We start from the raw sequence: 19703 nt of genomic DNA on the forward strand, positions 1-19703 counted from the left end.
AAGGTACCTCACCAACACAGAAATTAATATTAATCCTACTGAAATGTTTAGGTTCAAATTTAGGATACTGCACAGGCTCTCCAGAGTTTGGCACAACTGACCATTGCAGCTCTTTTACCACATGCTACTGCAGTTAAAGGGATTGTGCATTTTATACAGCTTTCCGTGGCAAAAGCAGCGAGTTCCCTCTCGAGGGGAAGGAGCCGTCCACTGTTTTATAGAAGACAGGGCAGCAGAAAATTGAGGCTGGAGCACACAGATGTCCTAAATATTAGCAAGTCTGGACATTGCATTCAAGTCCAGTAAGCACAATGCTGATCCTAAAAATGAAGTAGTCTTGGCTTAGGACTAGCAAATTAGCTCTGGACAAATCAGGGTAATCTTCTCTCACTTCCACCTTTCCAGTCCCAATCCACTCCTTTGCCTGCAGCTGCTGCACTGCTATTTGTCAAGGTTTGTGCCCCCAGCTCTTCTTCTTTCTATGTTGTCTCCAGAGCCAAAGTGAGGTTAATTGCCTTTGCAGCAGTGCCAGTGGGCAAGAGAAAGATCTCTCCTGACTCTGAAGTTTATACTGCTGATGCTCAGCCATCTCCCTGCGACTGCTTGTGATGAGGCAGCAGGAACTGGCTTCTCATCAGTGACATGCAGTTTTTACCTTCTCCCTTATTAATTTTTTTCCTTTATGAGAGTGTGCATAATATCCCACCTTATAAAATATTAACATCTTCTTCAAAGTAGGAGATTTACAAAAAAGCACAGGCAGATTAACCACACATGCAAACAGGAGAGCAGCAAAAAACCCCCAGAGCATCCTCACCCGGTCAATGAAACACTGCAGGAACCACTTGGTTGTGTATATCCCAGTGGTCATCTGCTCCTTGTCCTGGGGGAAGAGAGCAAAGAGAGACAGGCATTTCACCAGGCCGTTTACTGGAGGTTCAAGCAGCTCATAAGGCTTTGGGGGAGGTTAGTTGGTTGGTTTACTTATTCTGGGATCTGAGTGCAGAATTTGGCTGTGGTTCATCTCCCAAGAAAGCCCCTGCTCTACACACCAGTGCTGAAGCCCTGCTTTGGTCCTTTGCCCAAGATATCCACTGAACCTGGTCCTTGATGTGGCCAGACTTCAGCCATAGTATTGGAAAGGGATTTCTGGGAGAAGCTTTTCTGGCCTAATACCTACTCCAGGGATTTATAAAAACCTTCCAGGAACTCAAACCACTCACTCCTTGTAGACTACCATTTTTGTTTCCATAGCAATTCCCATGTGAGCCTCTTGGAGCACAGTCAAGGCAGCTTTGGAAGCATCACCTGGTTTAGATAGCATGGCTGCTGCAGGAGCAGGACAGCCTGACAGGCTAAGGAAAACTCTTAAAAACCTCACCATCACCACCTTGGTCTAACATTTCACCATCTGGTGCCCAGTGCTGGCATGTGTGCAGAGCTGACGTGACCTCTGCTGCAAAGCCAATGAAGCAATGGGGATGGGAAGAAAAAGAAGCCCATGGGATGAATGGCCAGCTCCAGCCTTTGCTTCTGGCTGGTGCTGTGCACCTGCAAGCCTGGAGAGCCTTCAGGAGCAGGAGGAATGAGCAGCTTTCTGAGTTATTCCCATCCCCTCCCGTGCCCATGACCGTAATTAACTGACAACCTATCATGGCTCTGTTTCACTTTTACAGGCATTTGCAGCATGAAGCAAATGTTGCAGATGATGATAATACAAACACCTTTTGCTGGAGATGGAGGCCACCAAGCCTCTTGGAAGCATAAGAGAACTTTAGGAGTCTGGCCACTGAACACCAGCTGTCCACAGCAAATGCAAAGGGGGGCAAGGCAAAAGGAAAGAAAGGGATAGAGCAGGTGCAGCAAAATAGTGGCCTGGACTTAAGACTGGAGTTGGTGTCCCCTGCAGATGCTCCTGCAGCCACCAAATGGGCCTGCACCATCTGCTAGAGAGAAAAGCAACTGGACATGCCCAAGCAACAAAACACCCAGCAAATCTTAAGTGCCTCCTGACTTAAAACAACAGCAAAGCAATTGGAGCTAATAATTACTGAAATAAGACTCCAGACAGACCAGCATCAGCCTTTGGGCCTTGCAGCTGGTGCAAGCACACAGTCCAGCCACACTGCTGCTCCTCCTGCTGCAGGCTCTTTAAGCCTTCCTGGCTCTCCTGGAAAGCCTTTACATTTTAGCAGTCCCTCCACTAATGATGATCAGCAAGCAAATGATTACCATTCACCTTAGCAAGATTTGGGCAACCCATTTAATAAATGCCTGCCTCTGCAGCTGAAGCAGTCCTGTATGGTTAGAAATATGTTCAGCTGTGCATCTGTTTGGCAGAACACTATATGAACTGCTTTATCATTAAAATGTGGCATTATTATAGGAAGACTGACAGTAAAGAGATACCATGTGCTTCTTCAGTTTGGGGAACAGTTTGTTTAAAATTTGCTCGTGGTGGGCTTGAAACCTCTGCAGCTTTGGGAATCCAGGAATGAAAAAACCTTAACAAGAAAAGACAAGAGAAATAAAAAAAAAAAAATCAGGTAAGCTCTGCAGCAGGGACAGGGATAGCCTGATTCTCTAAAAACACATCCCTTGCATTGCCTGTTGAAGTTGGCTGAACAACACAGTGCCCAGCTACCTCCTTTTCACCCTCCTTTCCAGAGATCACCCCTCACCACATCTGGGCAACAGGACCCTCAGATCAAGCCCAGCTGGTCCTTCTCACCCAGCTCCCACTGCCTGCCTGCGACTTGGCTTGGCCAAGCGCTCTCCAAACACACCTCAGTGCTTACCAAGGTTCAGAGAAAAGCTGAAGATGTTTGAACACCACAAGCTTGTTCATTGCCCTGTAATCTAGTGGGACACTTATTTAAGACTGTTCAAAGTTATCAAGCCATAAGGTTTAGCTCTCTGCCCATGAAATAACCCTCTGTGCATAGATTACTGCTAACCACAAGTAAGATGAAAGGATCTCTAATGTGTTTGAAGTAAAATAATACATCACACATTTAGTGGAATTACATCTACATTTAGTGTGGATACTCTTGGATGTACTTCTGTGAGACTTATAAACTCATAACCTTGAGTTAATTGATTGCAAAGGGCAAGGAACCCTGGAGACAGGACAGCACTTCTGTGAAAGTGTTAATTACTGAACACTAAAGCTCAGGTGGATAAAACTCAGTTTTTTTGATAAGAGCTCATCTGTGTCCGAGAGTGAAGTTCAGCTCCCCAGTCAGGCTGTGCGAGTACTTAACCCTCACCCACTTTATTAAACCAATATGTGAGGAGAAACAAAGCTCTACCGACCAAGCTGAACAATGTTCCCTTGCTGTGGCAGACACCCTGCCCCAGCCCAGCCTTACCGTGCATGGCGTGGCGCTGGTTGGTGAGCAGCTGTGCCAGCGCCCAGAACGCATCCTCTTCGTTCAAGTACATAAGGAGGATGGCTGCAATCTGGCTCATCCCTTGGCAGTAGCTCACTTCCTGCAACAGTCAAGAGGGGCACACGTGCTGCCATGCTGGCAGAGCCTACCATAATGCTAAAGCTGCCTGTACTTCCCTCTCCTCTTCCAAGGTCTGTCCCATTTCAAAGTCTTTACTGTTTATGTCCAAATTCACAGCTCCCATACGTCTACAGCATCTACCACGTCACTGACTCATGGAGTAGTTTGGGTTGGAAAAGGACCTTAGAAGATGATCTCATCCAACCCTCCTCAGGGACAGCTTCCACCAGACCAGGTTGCTCAAAGCCCCATGCAAACAGACTTTGAACACTTCCAGGACAGGGCATCCACAACTTCTCTGAGCAATTATTTCCATGCCTCACCATTTTAAAAAATGTTTTCCTTATGGCCAATCTATCTTTGGGATGACATAAAGCATGTGGCTCCAATGCTGTTTTGCATTCCTTCAGCCATATGAGCACTGAAGTAATTAAACAGTAAATAAATCTGGTAAACATTTATCTGGCATGAGGGAGGCTCCTCAACTAACCCCCTGAGCATCTTCTAACTGTCCCCTCTTGGAGGTGGAGACAGTAGGTTCAGCTGCTAATTTCAGCTTATTCTGCCTGTATCCTTCAGCTAAAAATTACTGGTTTGTTGTAGTAAATAAGTGTTTTCAACAAGGATACCATTTGGTGCAAGACAAGAAGTCAGAAACATGACAGACTGCCAGAAAACTAGTGTTGCTGAAAAGCCAAAGGGCAATCCCTTGTTCTTTGCTGACACTCTAAATCTGCCAGATGTCATTTACCAGGTGACAAAATGAACAAGGGAATGAAACAACTGTGGAAAGATTCTTGTGCTGCCAGAGAGTCTTGCAGCTCTCTGTACAACCCACTATTAGGACTTAAAATTGGAATTACCACTGGCTAAATAAGTGTGTGTTTATTACAAATATATACCCATGAAAATATGTATGTCTACACAAATACACACATATATAAAGCTTTTCTTTAAATCTTTACACACACACACATATATATATATATATACACATCTATAAATATATAAAGCACAATGCTCTTCATGTTAACTGGAGTTACAACTTACAGTATTATAAACCGAGTATGCTGATAGGACGTGGAAGAGTGCCTGTTGCCTGGGGAGAAAGAAGGACATTAAAACACCTGAGCATGAGGTCTCCAGCTTCATGAACACACCAGTACATACACACAGAGAGCAAAGATTCTGAAAACTCCCAACCAGCTGGTACTTAATGCTTTTGCAAGGAGCGAGGCTCACAGAACCAGAAAGCTTGTTCCTTGGAGACTGGGTAGGACAGCCAGGTGTGATATACCCCAGTGACAAAGTCACTTCAAACCTCTACAACCCAATCTGTCATGAAGACCCCATCCCTCCCAGATCCTGATGGGCCCACCCCCCATCATCCCAGCCATCCCAAACCAAGCCTTCTGCAACTGTGAGCCTTGGGGGACAAGGCACTGCAACAGGCTGTTGCTTGGCTCAAGAACTGGGGCTGAGCCTGCTCCAGTGTGGACCTCTCTGAAGAAAGAATCAGCAGCCCAGCACCTGTGGGTCACACTGTGTGGTGATGGTTTGAGGAGAAGGCAAAGATGGCTTTGCTCTGAGCCAGGAGACTACTGGCTGCTGATCCAGCTCATCCCTCACAAATGCACTGGCAGGACTGCCCATATAAGCCACAGAAGCCTTCCATACTCACTTCACTCCGTAGCGCTCCCGGAACATGATGTGGTTTCGGAAGGTGCGGTTAACATCCAAATCTATCTGCTTGATTTCCGATGAAAAACTCTTGGCTTGTTCTTTCATTTGCTGGAAGGGAGAGGGGCAGACGAGAGGCAGGAATCAGACACCATCTCAGCCTGTACCTCTCTCCAGCAGGGAGAAGGCAGCATTCCTGCAGCAGGAGTGGCAGGCTGGGAGCTGCACAGAGCTATCCAGAGCAGGGGACATTGCTGTCCTGCAGTGAGCAATGAACTGCAGCCTGGAGGTGAGCCCCTGAGCCCTTGTCTGTGCTGCTGGCCCAGAGAAAGGGGATGACCCCACACTCACATCCTAAGACAGAAGCAGCTGCCAACCCAGCCTTCGAGCCTTCGCCCATCTTCCAATGCAGATACTGAGTTTTAAGAATCTAAAACCTTTACAATTCAATTCCACTCTCATTTATTTTGATTTCTTTGCCTGGCTGGCTGTCATAAAGCATTGAGAGCTCCGTTGATCCTTAAGGAGCCAATACACAGATGTACACAGCACTATCAGCTTTTCAGAAGCTCAATCATAATAAAGCCCAAACTGTTATGACAGACTCTGTGATCTCCAACTACTACTCTCCCTGAAGAAGAGAATCATCTTTAGTTTAAGGAGTTTCCACCAGAAGAACAGTCCTGGAATATTCTCTTGGGCTGGTACAAATTTTAAGAAACTGGCAGAGTCTAGAACAGAAGCTAAACTCAAAGCTAAGAATCCCCATGTTCCCCCCAGGCTGGCTAATCATTTAAGGCAGCATCACACAGAAAAAGGATTTAAGTCCACTGCAAAAGAATGGAAATTCAAATGAAAATTTAAGACCACCTCATCCAATTGTGCCTTCAAAGTCCCAAGATGAAGACGTTCCATGGACAAATCTCATAGCAGTCCCATCTGCAACCTACTGTTCAGCTCTGTACTGCAGGCAAGGACCACTATGCTATAGCTAAGCATCTCATTTCACAGCCCTTAGATACCACCAGTGATCATGCCCTCTTCCTTTAATGTCTCCAGGGTTAACTGCAGGAAGAAAATACATTTTGTGACTGTCTTCAGGCACACTGAGATTCCCCAGCAGATTGCAGGCAGCAGAGATGAGCAGCAGGCCCAACTTGCCTTGAGTCCAGGGTCAGGACCCCTCCTGGCTCACAGAGACAGAAAATAGAACATCTGCACAGATACTTATCATCTGCTGCAGCAGCTGCCATCCAATGAATGCTTATCAGCCTGACACCAGGTGCCTCCAGGCTGCTTTTGACCTCCCAAGGAGGCCACATCAGCTCTGGTGAACAGCAGAAGGTCATTAGCACCCACATGTGTCCAGCACAGCCAACACTTTGGATGATCACAGCATCTTGGGAATATTAACTTCAACCTTGAAAGCAGCTGTATGGAGGAGCAATAGTAAAGGGGCTATTTTGAATTATTGCCTACACAGGACAAGCGAGGGTCAAGTGGTGATGGAATGAAGATCTGATGAACAACATAATTTCCCTGCTGTAAATAGTGAGGTCTCTGTATTCTATGGCTCCTTGCCCTCTATAAAGCAGACAGACTACCTGAGAGAATATGACTATTCATGTGCACTGGGTCACTTCAGTTCAAATTTTCCTGCTAAAGGCCCTCTTGTTTTCCCTGCCAGAACAACACAGAAATTTCCCCAAGTAAATACCTTACTTTGGGTATTTTTAAATCATTGCACATGAATGGCAGGTAGGTCACACAGGACTTTGTCAACTCCATGCACCCAGGAGGCTTTACTAATTGTGCAGACATTAAAAAAGAAACACTAGATGGGTTATTCTCCTTTTTTCCCTAATGTAAATAACCTGGGGCTCCACAGATGCTCTGTTGAGCTCATTAGTGCTGTGAGTCCTGCAAGCTGGTGGCAGAGCAGAGGCTAGAAAGCTGAAAGTCCCATCCCAAAGACCTTGTACAAAGCAGTGGGTAAAAGCCAGGCTGCCTCTGTCCTGCCCCATGGCCAATATGTTTCTCCTGCTGCCTTCTCAAGCTCCCCTCAAGCCCTCTGGCTCCAGATAATAAACTTCAGGGAGGCAGAGCATCACACCTACATGAAAAGCAAGCGTGGAATGTCCCATGGTAGCCTTCAGGCTTTTGTGCTATGGGTTATACCCCAGGGAGAAATGGGGTGGCCTTGGAACCAGTTCCTTCAGGACACAAGTCTGAGGCTGAGGCTTAGTCCCTTCTTGAAAGCAAAACCCCTCATCCAGGACCTGCACTGAGCCTCTCCTGGAGGAAATTAGGGGAGAGCTAATTACTGGTGGCAGGCAGCACCAAAGAAGAGGTAGATTAAGATGATCTTGTAGAGGGTTTGCATCCAGCAAAGCCTATTAGCCCTGAAGCTCCTGTTTATCACAGACCCCTCTGGAGCACAGATAACTCCTTGTGACTTTCATTTGTTTGGATTGCTTCCCTGCCTGTGTAACACAGCTTTGAGGGAGGGAGCACAATTTTAATCTGCATGCTGGGAGAGCCTCCTTATCTGTGCTTACTGTGGTGAGCCCAGCCTGCCTTCCCCCAGCCCCTGCGTGTACCTCCATCCCTGTGACACCTCTCCAGTAACATTCATGCTTGGCTAACTATGAGTGTTAGCATCACCCTGCTTAATAGGCAGGGAATTTTAGAAACACCTGTTGGAAACAGCTTTCAACCTCCTGCCTCTAAAAAATAATTGTCTCCACAACACCTTGATCCTCGCCCTGGTACATGATGCAAAATAAATCATAACATAGGCTTGGAAAATAAGTTAATTATCCACCAAGGGCTTCCATACTCTGCCTATGGAAAGTTTCCCCTCACTCTTCCCTGCATCTTTCTCTAAAGAAGCAGTAACACTGACAGCAGCTTTGCTCCCAACTTCCAGCAGAATAAATGGAAGCAGCATATTATAGAAAGCAGCCAACTAACATGCTAGAAGAACCCAGCTTAATATAAACCCACGGACAAAGAGTTGAAACCCTTTGCATTTTCAGTCCTCATCAAACCAGCTCCATCAACTGATCTAACCTCCCTATCATCCTTCTCCTGCTGTCTTTGCCAGGTAGAGCCCATACCTCATATTTTCCTTCATTCTCCTTTTTCATCTTCTCAACATCCAGCAGAAGTGACCAGACCTGGCCTCGCACCTGAAGCGGGATCCCTTTGTACACACGCCGGCACATCTGCAGAGAGGAAAACAAGTGAAAGGTTAGCTGGGTTCTGCTGGTGGCAAACACATTTTCTCCATGGTTTGCTGCTGCAGATAATCAGCCATCTGAGCAGACACCCCAGGCAATCACTTGCTCTCCCTGTGCTGGCACAGAGAGGGCATCTCCGATCTGATGGATGAGCCGAGTACTTGCATCCATCAAAGACAACTGTTACTCAGTCAAAATCATAGAACAGTTTGGTTGAAAGGGACCTTACAGATCATCTAGTTTCAACACCCTTGCCAAGCACAGGGACACTTTTCACTACACCATACTGCTCCTAATCCCATCCAGCCTGAACCTTGAACATTTCCAGGGATGGGGCATCGACAGCTTTTCTGGACAACCTGTGCCAGTGCCTCACCACCCTCACAGTAAAGAATTTCTTCCTTATATGTAATCTAAACCTGCCCTCTTTTAGTTTAAAACTGTAGCTTCTTGTCCTATAACTATCTGCCTGTGTAAAAAGTCATTCTCCCTTGTTTTTACAAGCCCCCTTTAAGTACTGGAAGACCACAATGAGGTCTCCTCAGAGCTTTCTTTTCTTCAGGCTGAACAACTCAACCTGTCTTCATAGGAAAGAGGTCTTCGTTCACTTCATCTCACAGATGCTTCTTCCCTTTTTCTTGGAATAAAGCTCCCATTAAATTTCAATGGAAAACAGAAAAGAAAAAAAAAAGCTTTTTTTTTCATTGCTGACTACTTCCATTAAAAGAAAAAGCTTCATAAGAAAGAAGAATCCCCTTTTCTGAATACTTTCCTTCCTTTCATTCATCCCACCCGTGAAATGCCTTGCAGCTGCACAACAATACCCACAGTAGCACTCCTCCAGATTCCTGAGGAATCTTGGGTACACTGAAGGACTGTGGCACATGCCCAAGCTCCAGCCATGGAGGGTATTTATGGTGCCTTATGGTGCTCCCTCAGAACTAGGCAATTCCTTGGGAGGGGACAGAAGTGCCAGATTTCCAGACATGAGAATGAGCTTGAAGCTGAGAAGGGCAATGCCTGATCAGGCAATCAACTGGAGCTACTGTCACTGCCTGGTACAAATGCCAACCACCTTCAAAATCCCTCTTCTTTTTCTAGGGTGTTCTGCTTCATGCAGTTCAGGCTGATATAAGAGAAGAACTGCAATCCCCAGGGAAGCACAAGATCATAGCAGAAGGTTTTCTGGATGTGGGCCTGCTACATTGCCATTGCCACACCCAGCTGAACACCTGCTTCTCTTGCCTTTCCTTTCAGACCCACCTCGCACCACCAGCTCTTTTATTTCCAACCTGACTTTTGAAGCTCAGCCTCTCACAAGGACATTAAGACCTTAACCATGGCACTGTCCTGGCTCACAGCCTCCATGAACACAAACTGACACTCATCATTTCCTTACTGTCTTCATGGCAGCATTGTGTCTACTGAGGGCAAAACCCAGGAATGGTGGTCCTTGTCCCAAAGACTTACAAGACCAGGAGGTAAGACAGGAGTTGGGCTTCAAGCAGACAGGCTAGGGCACAGCAAAGAACTAACACCACTATTCCAGTCAAAAAAAGTATGTAAAATAACTGTAGTCTGTAGGACCAGGAGAACCAGATGCTTATGAGAATGCTTTTCCACTCCATTACAATAAATATTTCAGTATTTCTGCTGACAGAGAAAGTGTCTACAACATATCCTGATCCTGAAAGTATAATGGAAATTCAACATTTAAAATGCCATCCTCAGAACTCCCCAAATGCTTGCTCTGCCCCAAGCATTGCTTAGCACCAGCTGTGAAGGTCCAGTGCATAGCCAGGATGAAATCCTGCAGAAATCCTTTACCAGATACTGCCCTTCCCTCTGTAAAATAAAAGCTGCCCTCCAAAAGCAACCTCACCAGCAAGACATGCCCATGGAAAGCCACCATCCTGTTCAACTGCATGCTGCATTTCAAGTGAGACATCACTAATTCACCATCTGCACACCCAAAGGCTCGCATAAGGAGGTGCTCTAAGGACAGCAAACCTTCATACCATGTGGGGCAGATTCATCCCCATTTCCCTAGAGTCATTAAATCAGGATGAAAGAAGTGCAATGCACCAAGAGACACAAAGCAACAGGATTAGATGAACCACATCCCCAAAGTGGTAGGTGCACACAAAAGCCTGGCTCCTGCAAGCACTCATGCCTTTATAAAGCAAAAGCTGAGGCAGAATCAAGAAACCAGAATATGTACCAATTCTGACAAGAACACTAATTCTGAAAAGATTACTTATTTCCAGTGGATTACAAGAGACTGACTGACAGCTGCCAAGGCATATGATGATACTCAGGTCCATGGGAAGGAAATAATTTTGTTTTGAATTTCCAGAGCTGGTATTGTTGTACTTTAATGAGTGCAACCCTCAGTGGCATATAGAAATGTCTCTAATGATTTTCATTGCAAAAGTGCTAAAGGAACAGGGGAGGTACAAAACATGCTGAGATGGAACTGAAATGAAATGCCTTCCTTTTATTTACCCAAAGGCTTTCCTCCTCCCACCACCTCCAGACACAAAAGTGATAAAACCTCAGAGCTGTGAGTCACCCAGAAAAAAATGAGCAACTTTTCTTCATCATGAAACTTGAAGGAAAACAGGGAAGTTACCATACAAGCAGTATTTATGATGGGATGAAAAGACAGAGGGGTAAGGCAGCATGTGATGATAGTCAAAAACAACCCTCAAGGTCACTCTCTTTTAAACCACTCAGCCCTTACAGATGAGAAGAGAGCACCTGGATCATGTCCCATGCAGGCTTGACAGACCAATGCATAGGCAAGAATAACAAACACCATTCTCCTTCACAAAAGGAGGTGCTGGTGGTCAAAGCAATGGCTTGAGATACTGCAGAAAGGCTGTGTCAGCCAAGGACTGAAACCACAGTGTCTAAAACTTGCTCCAGATTTTGCCACAGGATCATCTTCCCTCTCTGGGCCTTAACATACAAAGCTCATGGCACAGAGGCCATCATCACCCCATCCCTATCTCTCCCCTGCCCACATATTTTCTCTGAGGTAGATGGGATGGGGAAGACTATGGAAGTACAGACTTGAGCTCCATTCTCCTGCACCAGCAATCTCCTCTGAGAAGTACCCAACCAATTGTTCCAGCTCTTGAATACAAGGGATGGAGTCACTGCCTTTAAAGATAGAACATGTTTTTGAAGTAGTAAAGACAGTGAAATTAAAAAGGATTTGGGAGAGGTGGGTTGGTTTTTGAAGCAGAATATACACACTGCAGTTCACCTTCACACTTTGGAGTCTGTCACTGTTAACTTCTCAGCCATGTGCATGGATCACCAGGAAAAGACTGCAGGAACAATGCCCAAATTTTGGGTATCCATGGCAATATCTCCAACACCCTAAAGTGTTGGAGACATATGCTGGATATATACAGGGGCTTTAAAGGGATATTGCCTTCCCCAATTCCTTTAGGACTCAAAGAGTGATCCTTCCAAAGAGAAAGGACTTCTTCACATCCTCTACCAGTGATGTACCAGAGGAACTGAGCTGTGCAAATCCTCACCTGGAGTGGAGGATTTCCTTTGAGTACCACAAAACCTGCTGACTGATGATGTGGCCATGCAGCATGCTTGGCAGTCTGGACATCAGCACATGTGGCTTTCTTTCCATAAGGTTTATGATTGCTCCCAACTCAGCTGTTGTGCCTGCAGCTGGAGCTTATGCAGCTATTCCTGACGGGGTACCAGCAAAGCAGGGGCAAAGTTAAATCCTAAAGCTGGTGGGCCATGGGCAGGCATTTATAGTTATTGCCCAGGCTACCTTTGGAAGAGAGGAAAATGCTACCTGCCTTTCCAAAATGGGGGGAAAAAAAAAAAAAAAAAAAAAAAAAAAAAAGAAGGCAAAGCCACCCTGAAACTCCCAGACAGAACCCCCTTTCCTTCCCATGGCATTTGAGGGAGGAGATCTGACTTCAGCCAGCCCTGGCATGACAAGTGTCTGCTGGCTGTCCCTGGCATTAGCAGACAGTTCACTCCTGGGGGGTTGTGTCAGTCCATACAGATCCCCGATTCATCCTAAACCGCTTTGCTGGCATGCACTGGATTAAGTGCTCTGCACTCCCATGACCTTAGCAGAGGCAAGGCTTCCCCCCTGCACAAAGACAGGCTTTGCCTAAAAACCAGACATCTATGACCAAAGACATCCCTCTCTAAAGGTCCCATCCCACATAGCCAGCAGCAAGATGCAGCTTGGAAATGATGCAGAGGTCATATCCTCCTGCTATGACTGATGCTTCTGGCTGAAATCCATTTCAGGGCTATGATGAATAAATTATCCTGCTGTTGCAGCACACACAGCACAGCCTTTTTTAATCAGCAAAACTGTGCTGCCTGAACTGTGTAGATTCTTACAAGGCACCAGCCATTTCCTAACCTTCCCAAGCAAAGTCAGTCTGGTGTTTAAACTTGGGTTCAAATCAGCAGTGAAGAGGAGACAGACCTGAGCATCCCTGTGCTGACCCCTGAATAACACAGTTTAGCACTTCTTTGCAGGTTTGACATACCTTAACTCTGCAAAACAATGTCATCCTTTCATGGACTCCTTTATTTTTGTACCCTTTCCCTTATGGAAATTCAGCCAAAAAAGAACACCATTGCATCATTCTAATTCCACCCATATGAGGAATTGTGCTGAGTGTCACTCTTTGCTGATCTTGAAATTAAATCAGATTGTTACAAAATGTGTCTAGAACAGAGATGGAGACAGATCTAAGGCAATGATGAGCACAGGGAGCCCCAGGGCATTACTTTAATTAAGATAATCCTATTTGTTGCTCATCCTGAAACAGGTTATGCCAGAAATTATTTCAGTTCCTAGCCAGGCCATTCTAGTCAAGGAACTGTAAAAGGTCCCACTATTTTTTTTCAGCCTTATTTCCAATAATCTGTGACAATCACAAGACCCAGAGTGCCATCAGCAGCATGCAAGGATGCACACAGGCTGCAGGTGGGAGAACAAAAAGCCAAACCTGCTGCTCTCTGGCAGTGGCTCATGCCAAGGGTCTGAAAAAGCTGTTTGCTTGCCCACTGACAGGTGGCTGCTTTGGGGTCAATGCCCTGGATGGATACACAACCTCACTCCTCCTGCTGACATTTCACAACACAGATGAGACAACAACCTAAGCCTCAATCAGATACTAAAATGATGTACAACACAAAGGCTTGCTTGCTAAGTCCCTCTTCATCAAGCACTAGATATGATCAGATGTCTGCTAGCTCCAGCACATGAACAGGGACTGAAAAGGTTGGCCCTTAAGTCCAGGAAGTCTCAGTCTGGAAAATAAGATGGGTTTCTACATCATTCAAGCAGAATCAAAGTCAGGGCAACTTCCCTGTGAAACTGCTTGTGGTTCCTGCAACAAGATTTTTTTGCCCTCTAATAAAGCACAGGATATCAAAATTAACATCAAACAGAAGGTTCTTGCTTTCAAGAAGAGGATTTTTTCAAAGATGACACCTTAGTCATTGTTAAAATAACACAGAGTGGCTGTCTTGTGACATTTGAGTTTTATCATGTCAGCCAAGTGGTGAAAACAAACTTGAAGGAAACATGCAATGCAGATGTGGCAGCCTGAGTGCCCAGAGAAGGAACAAAACCAACTCACTCTGCTTTAGAAAAATCAGATCAAGGGTTTGTCACATTAACTTTAGCTAGAAGAAAAGACATAGCCTCTGACATGACTGTGATCCCAGCATAAGGTCCTTGAAATGCCACAGTTGAACTGCATCCAGCTGTGGCAGCAGGAATATCTGAGTAGCTTCCATGCTCCTGACACAAGAGCATGGGGTTTCACATCTAGGTGTAGGATACAACCTGATTTTACTTTTTTTATTAAAAGAAGTCACACTTCTTTTGTGCTTCTCAGTATCTTTGCATTTAATGATGTGTGGCTGCTACAGACTTTACAGCCTGCACTTGCCTTGGTGCCAGGCAACGGGTGTTAGGCTGGACAGGACTGAAACCAAAGCTCCTTTCTACTCCCCAGGGTCACCAGACTGTTCTTTCCCCGCTTGGGGCCAAGCACTGCTTCTCTCTTTGCTGGGAGAGGGGATGGCCATTTCCGGTGTCCCAGCACGGGACAATGCCACCTCTGTGTCCAAGAGTCATCGACCATTTACAGGCTGTTATTCATAACATCCTTTATTCTACTACAAGAGCTTTCTCATTTTCTGACCCAGAGACCCTCAAAACCCACTTGTCAGTCTGACCCTTTGCCAGCCAGCAGATCTGAGTGATATCAGCTACAGTGTGCTCAACACCCCAATAATTATCAAGGGAAATCCAAAACAGACAGCGATCAGAGACTGCTGCTGCTCCCCATCACCCATGCCGGATCCTGCCTGTCCTCACCATCTGACCCAGGAAAGCCAAGGTGTGCTAAAACCACTCATCATTACCCACCCCAAACACCCTCCAGGACCTGAAGGAATTCCCTGTACCCTGCTGGAATTTGGTGGTTTACCCACAAAGTCACTAAGCAATTAGTGCTAACTTCTAATTAGAAAGAACCAAGTCACAGGAGAGCCTCTGATTTTGCCCGTGGAGCAGCACTGATTAACAAAGTAATTAGAACCACCCTGAAGTGAACAGAAGGATTATAAAACCCCAAGCCCACCTCCACCCCATCCCTGCTGTCATTAAGATGATTTTGTTTCTGGTTTTGGTGGTGTTTTCTTTTTTTTTTTTTTTGAAGAGTGAGACTAGAGCTGGTCTTTGGCTGGCTGAACAGGACATGACTCCTGACAGCTGAGCAAGGAGGATGCTCTGCTCAATGTTGTCCCTACAGCTATGCAAATATTCTTCAGGTATTTCTTTCTATTTAGTCTTTTTAACCAAGTTCAAATTTCTCCCAAGGACTCCCAACAGGAGCTAGAAGCAGTCCAGCCAAACACCCCATTCCTGCTAAACACGAAGGCTTCAGAGGCCATGGCAACAAGGCAATGCCAGGCTTCATCCCTCTCCTGTGCAGAATGCTGCAAGCAGAGCAGGTCAGACACAACACTCCTCTCCTCACCCAGCAAGGATCTTGTCGTTAGGTTCAAAGAGTTTTTTGTTTCAACAGGTTTCTAAGAGGAACATAAAACAGATACTATTCATTAAAAACAATTCAGTTTTGAAGTAGTGTTTGGTGCAGAGTTCATTTTAACACCAAAGCAAGACATAATGTTGGTGTCTCCACCCTTGATTTCCACAGACAGGTGTACACAATATGAAACCTGAGTGGCTTCTCACAGGCACAGCTAGGAGCAAAATACAAAATCTAAGCATTGTTCTAAACAAATAATTCTTCCTCCAGGGAGAATTACAAGGAACATCAACTAGGCTGTCTCAGTCACATCTCCCATATCATTTCCAGGAGGTGGAAACACAGAAGCAAGTGCTGGTGTGCACTGCTCTCTGCTCTCACAGGGCAGGGAGCCAGCTGGGCACACGAGCATCCTTGCTGTGCTCCTGCTTGCACAGCTGCAAGTGCAAAAATGGCAGCAGCATTTAGGAAAACCTTTTTAAAGCCATGTAAGTCAGAACAGGACTTTTACCTCGACTGGTAACCCAGAAATTTCTAGGAAAGCTTTAAAATATTAAAGATAGCAAGTAGAATCGGGCAATGTTCCAGAGATCTCTGGTTTTTCTGCCGACTTTCTGAAAGCCTGACTCATCACACCCACCTTTCCAGACATACACTCTTTTCCTCCTTACCTTGTCACTGTTTCTGTATTTGCCCCACTTCTTCAGCATCTTAAGCCACTTGTCCACGCGTTCTATTTCCTGCTGTTTTTGCTGGCACAAGGGAGAAGAAAAGACAAATTTAAGAAAAAAAAGCCCCAGGAGATGCCTCTTGAAAACACAAAACTTCATCCTCTTAGGTTTAAACTTCTTTGCAAAGACCTCACATCAGGGATGGGAATAATCCACAGGTGCGTGCAGAAACTGGTAATTTCAGCACTTGGTAATTAAAAGCAGCATTGGTGAAAATGACAAGACACACAAGCTTAACGTAGAGAAAACATTCCCAGGAGTATTCCCTGACAATAAAAATCTTTGCAGGTCCAGATAGACTCAAATCCTATCACTGTATCAGATCAGAATAAATGTGATTCAGTCCCATTTAGCAGGGTTCTACCAGAGGACATGCTCATATCTCAGGGAAGATGAGGATGGAAGTGATGGTTACCTACAACTTCCACCATCTTCCCTTGCACATGCAGTCCCCTTTACAAGCCACAGCTGCTGAGCACTGTGCCAAAGCAGAGGGAAAAGCCCAATATTGCTTTAAGAGGTGGTTTTTCAGTGCCATGTGGAGGAGGAAAGTTGTCTGACCAAGCAAAATAAAAGCTCCAACTGCTGGGCATTGTGCAGAGTCCCCACCTCTGGGCGAGCAGCAGTGACCAGTGGGTGCTGGCTGCCTGCTTTGCTCTTACTTGCTCATTTGTTTCCTCAAAAAACATTCCCTCCCCAGCTGGTGTGAAAAGGATGCCACATCCATGATGACAGAGCTGGCAGCTCTCACCTTCTCCTCCAAGGCGGTGCGGGTTGGCAGCTCCTGCTCGCTGGAAAAGCAAGGGGTCACTGGTTACTCCACAGGCAAGAAAGGGTGTGGGGGAGCACAGGGTGCTGCAGCTCATGGACCACCTCAGACACTTGAGGGGGTATTTCCTGGGGACTTTGTGCCCTTCCTACAGCTGGCCCCCTGTATGAAAGAGGCAGGGGAAGCATCATCCAAAATCCCACCACCCAACAGAAGCGTTAGGGGGTAATCGAGCACTGAACATAACTAGAAATTCTGGGCACACATCTCCTCTTCAATACATACATGATTAGCAATTTAAAGGGTGGGGAAGCAGAATTTCTAGACAGCAATTGATTAAAACCTCCCTCCTACACACAGAACACCTACTATTGTAACTTCTGTTAAGCATCAGAATAAAAATAGTTATTTTTAAGCATTTTTCCCAGGCACAGGGTATGTAATTCATGTGTGCCTTGGTTAGGATGAAGATTTCTAAAGGAAAGGTTTCCTAAGGGAACCAAAGATGATCAGATATCTTTTCTGGTCTCTTCCTATTCCTCCGTGAATCATCAGGTGCAAACACAAGGGTCTCTACCTCTGTGGCACACACAGAGGCACAGGAACACCAGCCTGCACCTTCTAATGCCAGGCTTGTGGTAGGAAGCCATTTCTGAGCCTTGTCTTGCAGCAGATGCAAAGCATCAGTGTCTGCACATGCACAGTTGAGGACGGAGGCCCATTTAGACTTTCCTCCTGCATTTGGGATTGATCAAGCCAAGCCACAGAGCAGCTTATGGGAGAGATGCTGGGCCAGTCGTGTTCAGTGCAGAAGGATGGTCCACACACACACAGAGGTCACAGAGGAAAGGAGAGGGCAGGAGCACTTACTGCAGGAATCCAAACCGGTCTGTAACTTTGTAGAGTGTGAAATCGGCATCTTCCCAGTGGTCAATCTGAGCTCCTTCCTGTCTGCCCTGAAAGCAGAATGGACACCTGTGAGCTGGTCCCAGCATCAGGAATGCCCCAGTGCCTGCATCCTGCACCCAAAGCCTGTAGACTACATCCCCCTCGCCTGAATGATAAAAGGCACAGAACCAGGAGAGCAAAACCTGCACTAAAGAGCCAAATTCAAGGCAGAGAAAAATGCCAAGTTCAGCCTATCCAGCATTCCACGTGTGCCTCTGCTAGAGGCTGGGAAAAGCTGTACATCAGATAAAACAGTGTTGTTGGGCATAAGCCATCCTGGTGTTATGGGAGCACCAGAAGCTCAGCACCTTTCAGTATCTATGCTGAGCACACATGGGACCCTCAGTAAACTCCAGGAATGTAGTAAGAGGGGATGTATAGGAAGGGAGAGCTGGCATGAAGCCTAATGGCATGAGGGTTACTGGGGCGATGCCTGCAGAGAGGCAAAAGTTCTTATTTGATGCATTCCTAATTGATTAAACAGCTTCAGCTCCAGTCAGCATGCTGGGGAGGGGCATGAGGTGGTACCTTCTCATACTTGGCGACGATTTCTGCTTTCTCCTGGGCTATTAAAGACTCTATATCCTTCTTCATATCAGAAGCTGTAAAAAAAAAAAGCAGGAGGGAGGGGAAAGGAGATAAGTAAATGTGTACACAGCATGAGAAATATTTTAGGAAAGTGCTAATACAAAAAACGTTTGCTGACAATTTTAGCTTCCAGCCATATCCCACAGCTAAAATTAGGCTGAGGTTGCACAGTGCTGTTCAGAGTTTGTGGAGCTTGCCTGCACACAGCAGGACTGCCAGCTCCCTGCTCTGGGACAGCCCAGCCCGAGCAAGGGGGGCTTGCCTTTGTTCCCAGGCACACACATGGCAGTGTGAAAGACATGGCTTTTTAATGGAGACACGCAAGGCAGCCACGGAGCGCTGGCCCAGCACAGCACAGGCGCCAGCCAGGCGCTACTTGGCAGAGCACCCACGTGGATGACAGCAAACCACTGGCTCTGGATGGGAAGCCAGGACATGCTCTGTAGGGGCATCCAGAGGCAGATTTAACTTCAAAGAAGAAATTGAAAAAAGTTTTTGCTTACTGATGTGTGCATGAGTGTTGCAGTGCGTTTTTGTATTTTGTAATACTTTGAAGCAGCTTTGTTTTGTATCCCCATATTTTTCCCAAATGGTTTATCCCAGATTGTACTCCCCTCCCTTTACCTGTGTTATCCCTCTCCTGGGATGAGATCATCCCCAAACTCCCACCCTGGCTCTCTGTCAATCACTCAGCATCCCATCCCTCCATCTAGAAGTTTCGGTCCAGGTCTCGAGTGATAACCAGAGGCCAGGGGTCAGCCCCCCAAGCCTTGCCCCATACGCTGTCCTATATGTCTATCCCCTAGTACCCATCCCTTAGGGTCACTCATTGGTTGGTAAAATGTTATCTACTTTTGGTTTCCACCTCCCTTTAAATGTGACCTTGGCACATCTCCCGGGGCTCTCGGCAGGAGGCCCCCTGAGGTGCAGGAGCTCCTTTGGGATCCTAATAAAACCTTGGATTAACCCCTGCTCAGAGTTGGCCCTTTATCTTCTACTGATGTCTCTGGTGTCTCTTGTGCTGCACAGGCGCCCAACCCAGGTGCCCTCAGTACCCTCGGGGCACAGAGAGTGTCTCCCTGCCAGCCCAGGTACCCTCAGTACCCTCGGGGCACACACAGAGAGTGTCTCCCTGCCAGCCCAGGTGCCCTCAGTACCCT

The 19703-nt window shown here is 46.3% G+C and overlaps 1 protein-coding gene across 5 annotated transcripts in view; it reads right to left on the minus strand.

The window, feature by feature from the left end:
* Nucleotides 1-19703, minus strand: part of LOC129121247 (uncharacterized) — a 77573-nt gene that overhangs the window by 6777 nt on the left and 51093 nt on the right. For 4 of the 5 annotated variants that reach the window (XM_054634378.2, XM_054634381.2, XM_054634377.2 and 1 more), the window contains 10 exons: nucleotides 18484-18557; nucleotides 17878-17963; nucleotides 16990-17029; nucleotides 16179-16259; nucleotides 8312-8419; nucleotides 5194-5303; nucleotides 4563-4611; nucleotides 3372-3492; nucleotides 2410-2504; nucleotides 818-883 (listed from right to left, as the gene is read on the minus strand). In XM_054634378.2, coding sequence (XP_054490353.2) covers nucleotides 818-883; nucleotides 2410-2504; nucleotides 3372-3492; nucleotides 4563-4611; nucleotides 5194-5303; nucleotides 8312-8419; nucleotides 16179-16259; nucleotides 16990-17029; nucleotides 17878-17963; nucleotides 18484-18549 — 822 coding nt within the window. In that variant the 5' untranslated portion in view covers nucleotides 18550-18557. Of the gene's footprint in view, nucleotides 1-817; nucleotides 884-2409; nucleotides 2505-3371; nucleotides 3493-4562; nucleotides 4612-5193; nucleotides 5304-8311; nucleotides 8420-16178; nucleotides 16260-16900; nucleotides 17030-17877; nucleotides 17964-18483; nucleotides 18558-19703 lie in introns of those variants that run through there. The other variant, XM_054634382.2, reaches the window with a different exon arrangement.

This window comes from Agelaius phoeniceus, chromosome 6 (genome assembly GCF_051311805.1).
Source record: "Agelaius phoeniceus isolate bAgePho1 chromosome 6, bAgePho1.hap1, whole genome shotgun sequence".
NCBI lineage: Eukaryota > Metazoa > Chordata > Aves > Passeriformes > Icteridae > Agelaius > Agelaius phoeniceus.